General features: G+C 45.4%; 1 protein-coding gene across 1 annotated transcript in view; it reads left to right on the plus strand.

Moving 5' to 3' along the window:
• LOC139548594 (cell adhesion molecule DSCAM-like) overlaps positions 1-15,357 on the plus strand; it is a 149,107-nt gene that overhangs the window by 100,376 nt on the left and 33,374 nt on the right. Inside the window, exons 4-10 of the mRNA XM_071358378.1 lie at positions 9,121-9,267; positions 9,482-9,760; positions 9,981-10,256; positions 11,126-11,422; positions 12,628-12,900; positions 14,240-14,518; positions 14,799-14,918. Of these exons, the coding sequence (XP_071214479.1) occupies positions 9,121-9,267; positions 9,482-9,760; positions 9,981-10,256; positions 11,126-11,422; positions 12,628-12,900; positions 14,240-14,518; positions 14,799-14,918 (1,671 nt within the window). The remainder of the gene's footprint in view (positions 1-9,120; positions 9,268-9,481; positions 9,761-9,980; positions 10,257-11,125; positions 11,423-12,627; positions 12,901-14,239; positions 14,519-14,798; positions 14,919-15,357) is intronic.

Genomic DNA, 15,357 nt, shown 5'->3' on the forward strand with positions numbered 1-15,357 from the left:
GGATAAGAGCACCTCCTCCCAGCTGCCCACTGCACTGAGGCTAGGAAACACTGTCACCACTGATAAATCCACGATAATTGAGAATTTCAATAAGGATTTTTCTACAGCTGGCCATGCTTTCCACCTGGCTACCCCTACCCCGGTCAACAGCCCTGCACCCCCCACAGCAACTTGCCCAAGCCTCCCCCATTTCTCCTTCACCCAAATCCAGATAGCTGATGTTCTGAAAGAGTTGCAAAATCTGGACCCCTATAAATCAGCTGGGCTAGACAATCTTGACCCTCTCTTTCTAAAATTATCCGTCGCAATTGTTGCAACCCCTATTACTAGCCTGTTCAACCTCTCTTTCGTATCGTCTGAGATCCCCAAAGATTGGAAAGCTGCCGCGGTCATCCCCCTCTTCAAAGGGGGAGACACTCTAGACCCAAACTGTTACAGACCTATATCTATCATATTCTGCCTTTATAAGGTCTTCGAAAGCCAAGTTAACAAACAGATCACCGACCATTTCGAATCCCACCGTACCTTCTCCACTATGCAATCTGGTTTCCGAGCTGATCTTGGGTGCACCTCAGCCACGCTCAAGGTCCTAAACGATATCATAACCGCCATTGATAAAAGACAATACTGTGCAGCCGTATTCATCGACCTGGCCAAGGCTTTCGACTCCGTCAATCACCACATTCTTATCGGCAGATTCAACAGCCTTGGTTTCTCAAATGACGGCCTCGCCTGGTTCACCAACTACTTCTCAAATAGAGTTCAGTGTGTTAAATCGGAGGGCCTGTTTGTCCGGACCTCTGGCAGTCTCTATGGGGGTGCCACAGGGTTCAATTCTTGGGCCGACTCTTTTCTCTGTATACATCAATGATGTCGATTTTGCTGCTGGTATTTCTCTGATCCACCTCTATGCAGACGACACCATTCTGTATACTTCTGGCCCTTCTTTGGACACTGTGTTAACTAACCTTCAGACGAGCTTCAATGCCATACAACTCTCATTCCGTGGCCTCCAACTGCTCTTAAATGCAAGTAAAACTAAATGCATGCTCTTCAACCGATCGCTGCCCGCACCTGCCCAGCATCACTACTCTGGACGGTTCTGACTTAGAATATGTGGATAATTACAAGTACCTAGGTGTCTGGTTAGACTGTAAACTCTCCTTCCAGACTCACATTAAGCATCTCCAATACAAAATTAAATCTAGCTTCGGCTTTCTATTTCGCAACAAAGCGTCCTTCACTCATGCTGCCAAACATACCCTCGGAAAACTGACTATCCTACCGATCATTGACTTCGGCGATGTCATTTACAAAATAGCCTCCAACACTCTACTCAGCAAATTGGATGCAGTCTATCACAGTGCCATCCGTTTTCTCACCAAAGACCCATATACTACCCACCACTGTAACCTGTATGCTCTTGTTGACTGGCCCTCACTTCATATTCGTCGCCAACCCCACTGGCTCCAGGTCATCTATAAGTCTTTGCTAGGTAAAGCCCCGCCTTATCTCAGCTCACTGGTCACCATAGCAGCACCCACCCGTAGCACGCGCTCCAGCAGGTATATTTCACTGGTCACCCCCAAAGCCAATTCCTCCTTTGACTGCCTTTCCTTCCATTTCTCTGCTGCCAATGACTGGAACGAATTGCAAAAATCACTGAAGCTGGAGACCTCACTAACTTTAAGCATCAGCTGTCAGAGCAACTAATTGCACCTGTAAATAGCCCATCTGTAAATAGCCCATCCAACTACCTCATCCCCATATTGTTATTTATTTGTTTTGCTCCTTTGCACCCCAGTATCTCTGCTTGCACATTCATCTTCTGCACATCTATCACTCCATTGTTAATTGCTAAATTGTAATTACTTCGCCACTATGGACTATTTATTGCCTTACCTCCCTAATCTTACCTCATTTACAGTTTACCTCATTTGCACACACTGTATATAGAGTTTTTTATTTTGTGTTATTGACAGTACGTTTGTTTATTCAATGTGTAACTCTGTGCTGTTGTTTGTGTCGCACTGCTTTGCTTTATCTTGGCCAGGTCGCAGTTGTAAATGAGAACTTGTTCTCAACTGGCCTACCTGTTGTTCTGGGATTGATTTGCACTTTTCGCACCAAAGTACGTTCATCTCTAGGAGACAGAACGCGTCTCCTTCCTGAGTTGTATGACGGCTGCGTGGTCCCATGGTGTTTATACTTGCGTACTATTGGTTGTACAGATGAACGTGGTGCCTTCAGGCGTTTGGAAATTGCTCCCAAGGATGAACCAGACTTGTGGAGGTCTACAATTTTTTTCTGAGGTCTTGGCTGATTTCTTTTGAGTTTCCCATGAGGTCAAGCAAAGAGGCACTGAGTTTGAAGGTAGGCCTTGAAATACATCCACAGGTACACCTCCAATTGACTCAAAGTATGTCAATTAACCTATCAGAAGCTTCTAAAGCCATGACATACTTTTCTGGAATTTTCCAAGCTTTTCAAAGGCACAGTCAACTTATTGTAAGTAAATTTATGACTCACTGGAATTGTGAATAAGTGAAATAATCTGTCTGTAAACAATTGTTGGAATAATGACTTGTGTCATGCACAAAGTAGATGTCCTAACCGACTTGCCAAAACTATAATTTGTTAACAAGAAATTTGTGGAGTGGTTGAAAAACGAGTTTTAATGACTCCAACCTAAGTGTATGTAAACTTCCGACTTCAGCTGTAAGTATGATGGAGGCCACTGTGTTCTTGGGGACCTTCAATGCTACAGACATTTTTTGGTACCCTTCCCCAGATCCATGCCTCGACACAATCCTGCCTCGGAGCTCTACGGTAAATTCCTTCGACCTCATGCCTTGGTTTTTGCTTTGACATGCACTGTCATCTGTGGGACCTTATATAGACAGGTGTGTGTCTTTCCAAATCATGTCCAATCAATTGAATTTACCACAGGTGGACTCCAATCAAGTTGTAGAAACATCTCAAGGATGATCAATGGAAACAAGATGCACCTGAGCTCAATTACGAGTCTCATAGCAAAGGGTCTGAATACTTATGTAAAAAGGTACTTGTTTTTTTATTTTTTATAAATTAGCAGAAATGTCTAAAAACCTGTTTTCGCTTTGTCATTATAGTGTATTGTCTGTAGATTGATGAGGATTTAAAAAAAAATCTATTTTATAAAAAAAGCTGTAACGTAACAAAATGTGGAAAAAGTCAAGGGGTCTGAATACTTTCTGAAGGCACTGTATTTGTAATTATCTATTTATATACAATAGATATTGAATTAATGATTAAATATGCCCATATTAAATGTAGGTTTATCCGGTTCTTTTGTATATTTGACCAATTGGTAACTTTGTAAAAAAAACATGTACGCTTGACTTGTCATTGATTCTCTGTACATTTCAGGCCACATGGGGCCTGTAAGCATGACGTTTTACAGTCTATTTTGATCAGGCTTTATCTAAAGACATCCTCCTCGTTGTCAGAGACGAGGCACAGCCTCTATAGCTGGTTTTACTATAGCTACTATAGCTGGTTTTAACTGAAGCTGCCCCTGGCTGGTGTACCTTGGGACCTAAATGCTCACTAAGCTGTCTCTGTCTTAGCATGCTCGCCAAAGCACAGTGAAGACAATCTCTTGTAAATTGCTTTTTCGATCAGTTTTGACATCAGTCTGCTCTCCTGGGGATAACGCATGCATATGGTTGCAAGAGGAAGGTATCATTCCTTATGGTTGTTGACAACCCCACTCAGTCGGGTTTGATCCCCAGAATTAACATAATATTACTGCACAGACTGAACTGCTAGTGACACCCAAAGAGGATTTGGTTGCTGAAGCAGAGGCTCAGACCAGATAGATTACTGGAGCTAGGGAGGGCAGAGGTCAAATGTGAAGGTTATTTCAGGTAAAAGGTCTTGGTATGATATGTTTAAGGATATGCACTACATGACCAAAAGCATGTGGACACCTGCTCGTGGAACATCTCATTCCAAAATCATGGGCATTAATATGGAGTTGGGCCCCCCTTTGCTGCTATAACAGCCTCCAACTCTTCTGGGAGGCTTTCCACTAGATGCTGGAACATTGCTGCAGGACTTGCTTCCATTCAGCCACAAGCCAATTAGTGAGGTCGGCACTGATGTTTGGGCAATTAGGCCTGGCTCGCAGTCGGAAGTTCTTCCACACCGATCTCGACAAACAATTTCTGTATGGACCTCGCTTTTTGTACGTGGCCATTGTCATGCTGAAACAGGAAAGTCCTTTCCCAAACTGTTGCCTCAAAGTTGGAAGCGCAGAATCGTTTAGAATGTCATTGTATGCTGTAGTGTTAAAACTTCTTAGGGATAGGCGTCCCGTCAATGGGACAGTTGTAAATCATGCAGCGCCTTGTGTCACGATCGCAGATTTTAGAGAAACAACAAATGTCGGTACATATAAGTGTCTTATATCGGCTGAAAGCTTAAATTCTTGTTAATATAACTGCACTGTCCAATCTATGATGATTGCATGGCTATGTGCTCGATTTTATACACCTGTTGCTGACAGGTGTGGCAGAAATAGCCGAATCCACTAATTTGAAGGGGTGTCTATATACTTTTGTATATAAAGTGCATTTTGAAAGTATTCAGACCCCTTGACTTTTTCCACATTTTGTTACATCACAGCCTTATTCTAAAACATTGTTTTTATTTAAATTTCCCTCATCAATTTACACACAGTACCCCATAATGACAAAGCAAAAACTGTTTTTTAGACATTTTTGCAAATATATAACAAATAAAAAACTGAAGTATCACATTTACATAAGTATTCAGGCCCTTTACTCAGTACTTTGTTGAAGCACCTTTGGCAGTGATTACAGCCTTGAGTCTTCTTGGGTATGACGCTACAAGCTTGGCACACCTGTATTTGGGGAGCTTCTCCCATTCTTTACACATCCTCTCAAGCTTTGTCAGGTTGGATGGGGAGCGTCGCTGCGCAGCTATTTTCAGGTCTCTCCAGAGATGTTCGATCATGTTTAACCTCTCTAGGGTACGTGAGACGGTAAAATCCCACCTCTTCAACAGCCAGTGAAACTGCAGGGCGCCAAATTCAAAACAACAGAAATCCCATAATTAAAATGAATCCCCCTGAATCCTCCTCCCCCTCCCCCCCCCTCCTCCCTCTCTGCAGATGACTTCGTCAACCATTTTGAAAAGAAGGTCGACGACATCCGATCCTCGTTTGCTAAGTCAAACGACACCGCTGGTTCTGCTCACACTGCCCTACCCTGTGCTCTGACCTCTTTCTCCCCTCTCTCTCCAGATGAAATCTCGCGTCTTGTGACGGCCGGCCGCCCAACAACCTGCCCGCTTGACCCTATCCCCTCCTCTCTTCTCCAGACCATTTCCGGAGACCTTCTCCCTTACCTCACCTCGCTCATCAACTCATCCCTGACCGCTGGCTACGTCCCTTCCGTCTTCAAGAGAGCGAGAGTTGCACCCCTTCTGAAAAAACCTACACTCGATCCCTCCGATGTCAACAACTACAGACCAGTATCCCTTCTTTCTTTTCTCTCCAAAACTCTTGAACGTGCCGTCCTTGGCCAGCTCTCCTGCTATCTCTCTCAGAATGACCTTCTTGATCCAAATCAGTCAGGTTTCAAGACTAGTCATTCAACTGAGACTGCTCTTCTCTGTATCACGGAGGCGCTCCGCACTGCTAAAGCTAACTCTCTCTCCTCTGCTCTCATCCTTCTAGACCTATCGGCTGCCTTCGATACTGTGAACCATCAGATCCTCCTCTCCACCCTCTCCGAGTTGGGCATCTCCGGCGCGGCCCACGCTTGGATTGCGTCCTACCTGACAGGTCGCTCCTACCAGGTGGCGTGGCGAGAATCTGTCTCCTCACCACGTGCTCTCACCACTGGTGTCCCCCAGGGCTCTGTTCTAGGCCCTCTCCTATTCTCGCTATACACCAAGTCACTTGGCTCTGTCATAACCTCACATGGTCTCTCCTATCATTGCTATGCAGACGACACACAATTAATCTTCTCCTTTCCCCCTTCTGATGACCAGGTGGCGAATCGCATCTCTGCATGTCTGGCAGACATATCAGTGTGGATGACGGATCACCACCTCAAGCTGAACCTCGGCAAGACGGAGCTGCTCTTCCTCCCGGGGAAGGACTGCCCGTTCCATGATCTCGCCATCACGGTTGACAACTCCATTGTGTCCTCCTCCCAGAGCGCTAAGAACCTTGGCGTGATCCTGGACAACACCCTGTCGTTCTCAACTAACATCAAGGCGGTGGCCCGTTCCTGTAGGTTCATGCTCTACAACATCCGCTGAGTACGACCCTGCCTCACACAGGAAGCGGCGCAGGTCCTAATCCAGGCACTTGTCATCTCCCGTCTGGATTACTGCAACTCGCTGTTGGCTGGGCTCCCTGCCTGTGCCATTAAACCCCTACAACTCATCCAGAACGCCGCAGCCCGTCTGGTGTTCAACCTTCCCAAGTTCTCTCACGTCACCCCGCTCCTCCGCTCTCTCCACTGGCTTCCAGTTGAAGCTCGCATCCGCTACAAGACCATGGTGCTTGCCTACGGAGCTGTGAGGGGAACGGCACCTCAGTACCTCCAGGCTCTGATCAGGCCCTACACCCAAACAAGGGCACTGCGTTCATCCACCTCTGGCCTGCTCGCCTCCCTACCACTGAGGAAGTACAGTTCCCGCTCAGCCCAGTCAAAACTGTTCGCTGCTCTGGCCCCCCAATGGTGGAACAAACTCCCTCACGACGCCAGGACAGCGGAGTCAATCACCACCTTCCGGAGACACCTGAAACCCCACCTCTTTAAGGAATACCTAGGATAGGATAAAGTAATCCTTCTGACCCCCCCCCCCCCCCCCTTAAAAGATTTAGATGCACTGTTGTAAAGTGGCTGTTCCACTGGATGTCATAAGGTGAATGCACCAATTTGTAAGTCGCTCTGGATAAGAGCGTCTGCTAAATGACTTAAATGTTAAATGTAAATGTAAAATTCCTCAAACATACATGTATTTTACACCATTTTAAGATACACTTGTTGTAAATCCAGCCACAGTGTCCGATTTCAAAAAGGCTTATGTTAGGTGAATGCCTATTCACAGAATAACACAGCCATTTTTCCAGCCAAAGAGAGGATTCACAAAAAGCAGAAATATAGATAAAATTAATCACTAACCTTTGATGATCTTCATCAGATGACACTCATACGACTTCATGTTACACAATACATGTAAGTTTTGTTTTGTTCGGTAAAGTTCAGATTTATATCCAAAAATCTGAGTTTACATTGGCGCCTTACGTTCAGAAGTTCCAAAACATCCTTTGATTTTGCAGAGAGCCACATCAATTTACAGGAATACTCATAATAAACATTGCTAAAAGATACAACTGTTATGCATGGAATATTAGATGCACTTCTCCTTAATACAACCGCTGTGTCAGATTTCAAAAAAACTTCACGAAAAAAGCAAACCATGCAATAATCTGAGTCGACGCTCAGAGCCCAATCAAGACACAAATAAATCCGCCATATTATGCAGTCAACAGAAGTCAGAAGTAACATTATAAACATTCACTTACCTTTGATGATCTTTATCAGAATGCACTCCCAGGAATCATAGTTCCACAATAAATGTTTGTTTTGTTCGATAATGTCCATCATTTATGTCCAAATTCCTCCTTGTTGTTCTAGCGTTCAGTACACTTTCCAAACTCACGACGCGTGGGCAGGTCCAGCGGAAAGTACGGACGAAAAGTTAAAAAAGTTATATTACAGTCCGTAAAAACATGACAATAATTCTTCAATAATGTTCCAACCGGAGTATTCCTTTTGTCTTCAGAAGTGCGATGGAACAGAGCTTGCTCTCACGTGGACGCGCATGGTCAGGGCATGTTCAGGTCATGATAGACCTGACTCATTCCTCTCTCCTTCGGCCCCACTTCACAGTAGAAGCATCAGACAAGGTTATAACAACTGTTGACATCTAGTGGAAGCCTTAAGAAGTGCAACATTACCAATATCCCACTGTATCTTCAATAGGAGCTGAGTTGAAAATCCACCAACCTCAGATTTCCCACTTCCTGGTTGGATTTTTTCTCTGGTTTTTGCCTGCAATATGAGTTCTGTTATACTCTGTAGGTTTTCACTCCAACCCCAGTTGTAACCAACCTGTTCCAACCAATTCATCTTTTCAACCAGCTAATTATTACAATCAGGTGTGCTAGATGAGGGATGGAGTGAAAACCTACAGGACTATAGCTCTCCAGGAATAGGGATGGACAGCGCTGTCATAGAGGAAGTCTGGAGCTCTTTCAGAGTGACCATTGGGTTCTTGGTCACCTCCCTGACCAATGCCCTTCTCCCCCGATTGCTCAGTTTGGCCGGGCGGCCACCTCTAGGAAGAGTCTTGATGGTTCCGAACTTCTTCCATTTAAGAATGATGCAGGCCACTGTGTTCTTGGGGACATTCAATGCTGCATTGTTTGGTACCCTTCCCTTGATCTGTGCCTCGACACAATTCTGTCTCGGAGCTCTACGGACAATTCCTTCGACCTCATGGCTTGGTTTTTGCTCTGACATGCACTGTCAACTGTGGAACCTTATATGGACAGGTGTGTGCCTTTCCAAATCATGTCCAATCAGTTGAATTTACCACAGGTGGACTCCAATCAAGTTGTAGAAACATCTCAAGCACCTGATCTCATAGCAAAGGGTCTGAATACATATGTAAATAAATTATTTCTGTTTTTATTTTTAATACATTTGGAAAATTTTCTGGAAACCTGTTTTCGCTTTGTCATTTTGGTGTATTGTGTGTAGATTGAGGATTTTTATTTTATTTAATCCATTTTAGAAAAAGGCTGTAACTTAACAAAATGTCGAAAAGGTCAAGGGGTCTGAATACTTTCCGAATGCACTGTACAGTGTATACTGTATATATTAGGTCATTCATGTTTGTGAATGCCATGGATTTTGCAGGACCATGTGTATTTTCTAACTGGATGAATAGCTTCCTATTGAGCTGATTGGCCAGACGACCTCCTGTATTTTTTTATGTGAATAACCCCTCCTCTCTCTTTTTCTCTTCTAGGACCTAGATTTCTCATCACAACCACAGGAGCCTTGTATATTCTGGATGTCCAGAATGAGGATGGATTGTATAACTACCGCTGCACCACACGGCATCGCTACACTGGCGAGACCAGGCAAAGCAACAGCGCCCGGCTTTTTGTGTCAGGTCAGTCTATGGTGCCCTAAATACCTTAAATAATGTTACCCCAGAAACATCTAGATATCTGTACAGTACACCATGTTGCAGTAATACATCAGAAACTTCTGCATCTTCATATATTGCAATGTCCACAACACAGTGAATGCTATCGTAACACTATCTCTTCTAATAGTGAACTCTATTCTTATCATAACATATTCTCTCTCTTATCTCTCATAAGATCCCACTAACTCAGAGCCGGGGATTCTGGATGGCTTTGACCGTCGGGAGGTCATGGCGTCCCATCGGGTAGAGCTGCCCTGTAAGGCGTCGGGCCATCCCATGCCCAAGTACCGCTGGCTGAAGGACAACAGCCCCCTGGAGCCCGACACACGTTTCCGCCAGAGTGTCACGGGCCTGCTGATAGAGAGCGCCCAGCCCACCGACTCTGGCACCTACGTGTGTGAGGTGTGGAACAGCTATGGCAACGCTGAGGTGGTGGGCCGGCTGCTGGTCAAACGTGAGTCCAAACACCACATCACACTCACACATCAGGAGCTATCCCAGCCTGGGTGCCATGATGTCTCTGCGTTAGCTGCTATAGCCCTGTCACTTTGTTTATCTATTTCTTTGATAATGTTCACACAACAAAATATTTATTTCACAGTATAACAATGTCATAGGCCGCCAGTTTGGTTTGTGGTTTTTGATGTGTGTTCTGTGTTTTCTCTGGTGTCCAGAGCCCCTGAAGGCGGTGGTCAGCCCACGAAAGGTGAAGGGCAGCGTGGGTAGTAAGGTGTCCTTGCATTGCAGTGTCAGTGGCTCTGATGAGTACGAGCTGTCGTGGTACCGTAACGGAGAGATCATCTACCCCGGCAACAACGTGCGGATCACAGGCATCAGCAGGGAGAACTTGATCATGGAGGGCATGGCCAAGAGCGACGGCGGGGCCTACCAATGTTTCGCCAGGAAGAACAAAATGTCCGCTCAGGATTTTGTTCCGGTCATCTTGGAGGGTGAGATACAGTAGCGGTTTCTTATAAAGATCAATGTTGCTATGGCAGTTATTGGATATATTGGTGGTGTTGTAACAAGATAGTGGTTAGAATATATTACCATGTGTTTTTCTTTTCATGTGTACTGTACCACTTGGCAGTTGACTGTAGCATGAGCGTTCACGGTTTTATGTTGTGCGCAGGGGCGCAACCTTTGTGTTAGAAGTGGGGGGGACATAATTATTATTTTAAAAATGTATCCAGTATGATAAACACAGCCTACCCGACCACTCTGAGGTGTCTGCATAGTCCTACAGCACCATTGCCTTGTTTTGTGTCACATTCCAATGATAAAACTGGGGGGGACAAAAATGCAATTTCAGAATGTGGGGGGGACATGTCCCCACCGTACCCAGTGAAAGTTTTACCCCTGGTTGTGTGTATGTTTTGTCTCCATGTATGTTTAGTAGCACCAGCACTGACTTAGCACAAAGGGATTTTGGCCCTGGATCGATGCAGGGCCTATGTTAATGCGTTGTGTTGTGCTGCTGTAGAGCAGCCACTGTCATTAGGGCTACTATCCCAGTCAGCTTTAAACTGCTTACCTGAGCCTGGTTGCTTGGGCAACTGTCTCGCGTGGCCACGGAACTGTATAAGGAGGATATTGATCATCTATAATGATGTAGAACATACCAGGGTAGTAGATAGCAACAGCAGGCCACTCTAAAATAAAGCTGTTTTTTATTTGGCCAAGACTGCCCCCAATAATGGCAGACAAAGACAAAAGGTAGGCGCACAGCTTTGAGTGACAGATGATAGATATTCTATTGCTGTTTTTGTTCAGTTCCTATTAACCATTACCCATGGTCTCCCTCTCTCTCCCCTTTCAGACGGCACTCCGAAGATTCTGTCCTCCTTCAGTGAGAAGGTGGTCAACCCCAACGAACCGGTCTTCCTGGTGTGTAACGTCAAAGGCACTCCCCCTCCCTCCTGCACCTGGAACCTGGACGATGACCCGGTCATCAAGGACAACCACCACCACCCCGGCCACTACGAGACCAACGAGGGCCACGTGGTCAGCCAGCTGAACATCACTCACACTAAGGAGGTGGACGGAGGGGTGTATCGCTGCACCTGCAGGAACTCGGCCGGGGCGGTCTACCACCAGGCTCGAATAAACGTAAGAGGTGCTTGTCAGATCAGCTCCTCCAAAACAACAAAAACATACACCTAACTCATGTTTGTTTGGTTTCCAAATTCAATGCCTGTTTCTTTTAGGTTTTTGTTGTACCTCCTTTGTAAAGTGCCTACAGATTCCTAACCTTTTTACTTTTTACTCATTTTCAGATTTCTTTTGTCTTTCTTTCTTTCTCTTTGCTCCCTTTATTCCTCAGTTGCAGCTTTTGGACTCCATTGTTTAGTTTCCCCTAATTTCTTTGTGTTTTTTTTTTTATCCCTGTGTGAATCTCTCATCACATCGTCCCTCTATGCTCTTTGTGTGATTGTGATACTCCAGGTATTTTGCTTTTTCTATCCTAACACTGCTTCTAGTCACCCATATCTTGTTTGCCTGTTTGCATGTCAGTCCCTCATACTGTCAATGACAATGCCAGGTCACAACCACCCATGTTTTGTTAGTGTGTGTTTATGTGTATTGTGTGTATGATCCATCCATAACATATCTGTTCTATTGATTGTGTCTTATTTGTTGGACATAGTACCTCACTTCTTGTCTTTAATAGTAATCTGATCCTCTACACAGATCACTGTTCCTGAGATGATTCCCGTCAGCTGATTTGCACTGCTGTTCCATGTGTAGATGTTTGAACACAGTTGACCAATTTATTATTATTTTCTTTGTAGGCCTTACTGACAGGCAGGTTTTCAGCCCAGTGTGGTGTATCCTGTAGAGCGTCACATAGGTTAACTTTGTACTACATGTTTCTAGGCTGGTGGTGGTTTTATCTTTAGACTGCAAAAGGGAATATAGTTCTCGCTCTCTTGTTTCCTTAGTTAGTTTTTACTTATTATGTTGTTGCTGAATGTATAGATTATTTATTCAGACGAGACAATTAGTTTCAAGTGGATCTTGGATTTGTAATTCAGTTAACTCATACAGTGAATATTGTCCACTAAAGTGTTCTGTCTTTCAGCTGTCAGCCAACCCTACCTTGTCCTTGTCTACATATTCAACCCTAACTTGTCCTTGTCTAATATGGTCCTGATTTCACAGCCCTCTCTTCAGAGTCTACCATGAGGTCCTGTGGTAAAAACGAACACATTTGGGTGTGCTGTCAATACATACGGCTTGATGTTGCTGACTGTCATGTCACAATCCCCTCACCCATAAATGTGTTTATAGAGAGCTCTCTCTCCCTCTCTGTATTTTTAGGGGCTGCCAGCATCCGTCCAATGAAAAACATCACGGCCATCGCAGGGCGGGACGCGTATGTCCACTGTCGCGTTATTGGCTACCCGTATTATTCCATCAAGTGGTATAAGAACTCCCACCTGCTCCCCTTCAATCACAGGCAGCGGGCCTTTGAGAACAACGGCACTCTGAAGCTGTCTAACGTGCAGGAGCTGGACCAGGGAGAGTACAATTGCAGGGTATTGGTCAAACCTCACCAAGAGACCAATCAGAGCGTCCATCTCAGTGTCAAAGGTAGGAAGAGCCCGTCTCCCTGACTCATGCACTGTGACAGTACACAGTAAACACACTAGCATACCACACTTGGGTAAGTGTAAAGGACGTCACGCTGCTTGCTTAGCGAGTTCATCTTCCTCTCGATTTGGCCCACACCTGGCGTAAACTCCTGACCTCTGCCATGCTAGCACACACGACCACCCTCCGGAAGTTTCTTACCAGTCGGCACCACATGAAAAGCTAGCTATTCACGGTCGCAAGTGAGGAGACTGCAGGCTGAGGAGTAAGTTTCACACATCTCCATGTGATACATAAGCATTCTAAGAGGTATGAGAGTGTGGACAGTAGAACATGGCAAAGCTGTAGGCAGAGATAGGAAGTGACCTCGCAGGTTATACTCCCATTGGCCTTCACATCACATTGTGTACCATAAGCTACAGTAACATATTCACCACTGCTACGACTGCACTGCTATGGGATGTGAGACTGAGCTAGGGTCATTAGTATGACTGCACGTACAGTAGCGATTGAGCTTGATTACCAGAGGCCCAAGAATACGTAATGGTAACGTTAACGAGTGATTCCCCACGCCTCATATCCATGTCATGAAGGATGCAGCCACTGCTTAAGACATTTCCATAAGATGAGCCTGGGGGGCGGGGGAAAAGGGGGACCACATGATATAAAGCAACACTTCCCCGCTACAAGTACCTTAGTTAATTTGCTCTGCTCATGCTTCAAATTCTGAAAGCGGCTGGTGAGATCGCAGGAGTCCATTATCCCTACTTTGTTGTGAATTCAATCAGCGCTGAAGTGCTGCTTATTTCAGTGTTATTTTAACTTGTTGATTCTCAAAAACAGCTGACTTGCGAGATGGCTGGAGAGTCCCCTGAGAAGGTGCCACAGTGGACTTACTGAGGAGGATCTCACATCTAGGTCATTATCTAGTCTAGCATGGGGCCTGATTCTCCAATAATTTGTTTAACATGGTGGTTTTTCCCCACTTGAGGATCGTTAGGTTTTCTTTGATCTTCTCTTTCTAGACAGACTGACATGGCATGAGTCGCCAAAATACAGAATCACCCCTTCAAGTGTTTCTGGAATAGTACACCTGTGCTTGGTACTGTTTGCTCTGACTCAGAGTACAGAATGTTCAGCTAGACAGGAGGAATGACTAAGGTGGAATTATGTGATGATTCACTCTCAGTCCTTTTGAGTTCAGAGTCTATACAACGATTTCCAATGACCAAAGGGATTGATAGAAGATTGAAGTATGACACAGGAGATTGAACCGTTATATTGTATTGTCTCTCAGCCTAATGTGGTAATGGTCATCATTTCTCCTGTTCCCTTCCAGTTCCACCATACATCCAGCCCTTTGCATTCCAGCGGTTCTCCATTGGCCAGCGTGTCTTCATCCCCTGCGTGGTAATGTCAGGTGACCAGCCCCTGGACATCACATGGCAGAAGGACGGGCGGCCAATCCCTGCTAGTCTGGGGGTCACCATCGACAACATAGAGTTCACCAGCTCACTGCGGATCTCCAACCTGTCCCCAGACCATAACGGAAACTACACCTGCATTGCACGCAACGAGGCTGCAGCCGTTGAGCACCAGAGTCAGCTCATTGTCAGGGGTGAGAGGAGGCTAGCACATTGTTCCTGTCTCCGTCACTGCTTCTAGATATATTTCTCTTAGGTTCCCTCCTCTTACTCCCTGACTCGTACTGTCTTTCTTTCTCTCTCTGTTTCTGTTTGTTTCTCTGCTGCTCTCTCCGTTGCTTCGCATCTGTCTTTATACTGTATATTTCTCTCCACTGCACTCTTTTTGTCAATCTTAATCTATCTCTCATACTATCTTTCTGTCTCAGAAGTACTAGAAAGTCAGTCTGTGTGTGGTTCCCTCTGCTCCTCCAGTTCCTCCCCAGTTTGTGGTGCAGCCCACAGACCAGGATGGGATCTATGGCAAAACTGTGACCCTAAACTGCTCTGCTGAGGGTTATCCACGCCCCACCCTCGTATGGAAGCACTCCAAAGGTAAACAGATACGTAAATCAAGCATCAGAAGACTGTCGGTAGCATTAATTCAATGGTTATACAAACGTATTAAAGGACATTGTTTAGGGATGTAACAGCAGCTGTTTTGGACAGAGTAACTGTAGTTGTAGTTGAACGCATATGGTTTCATCCACAGCCCATGTATGATGTGGTTCAACAACTGCAGGTGTACACATACACTTTCACGGATCACAGGTGTACAGCCACTGTGGGTTGTGTGGTGGGGGAGCTACCAGTGAGGTGTGAGAGAGCAGGTGAATAAAGTGGCACAGCACTTGACCAGGATAGCTGAAGAGGGTACCCAGGTGTTTGCGGCTTCGTCCATAACAGGGGTGAAATCTTCCCCCAATGGAGAGACGGCAACTAATCCAACCAATGGTGTGGCGTGGGGGGCAGTGTGAGGGGCATCAAAGGTGTG

This window comes from Salvelinus alpinus, chromosome 21 (genome assembly GCF_045679555.1).
Source record: "Salvelinus alpinus chromosome 21, SLU_Salpinus.1, whole genome shotgun sequence".
NCBI lineage: Eukaryota > Metazoa > Chordata > Actinopteri > Salmoniformes > Salmonidae > Salvelinus > Salvelinus alpinus.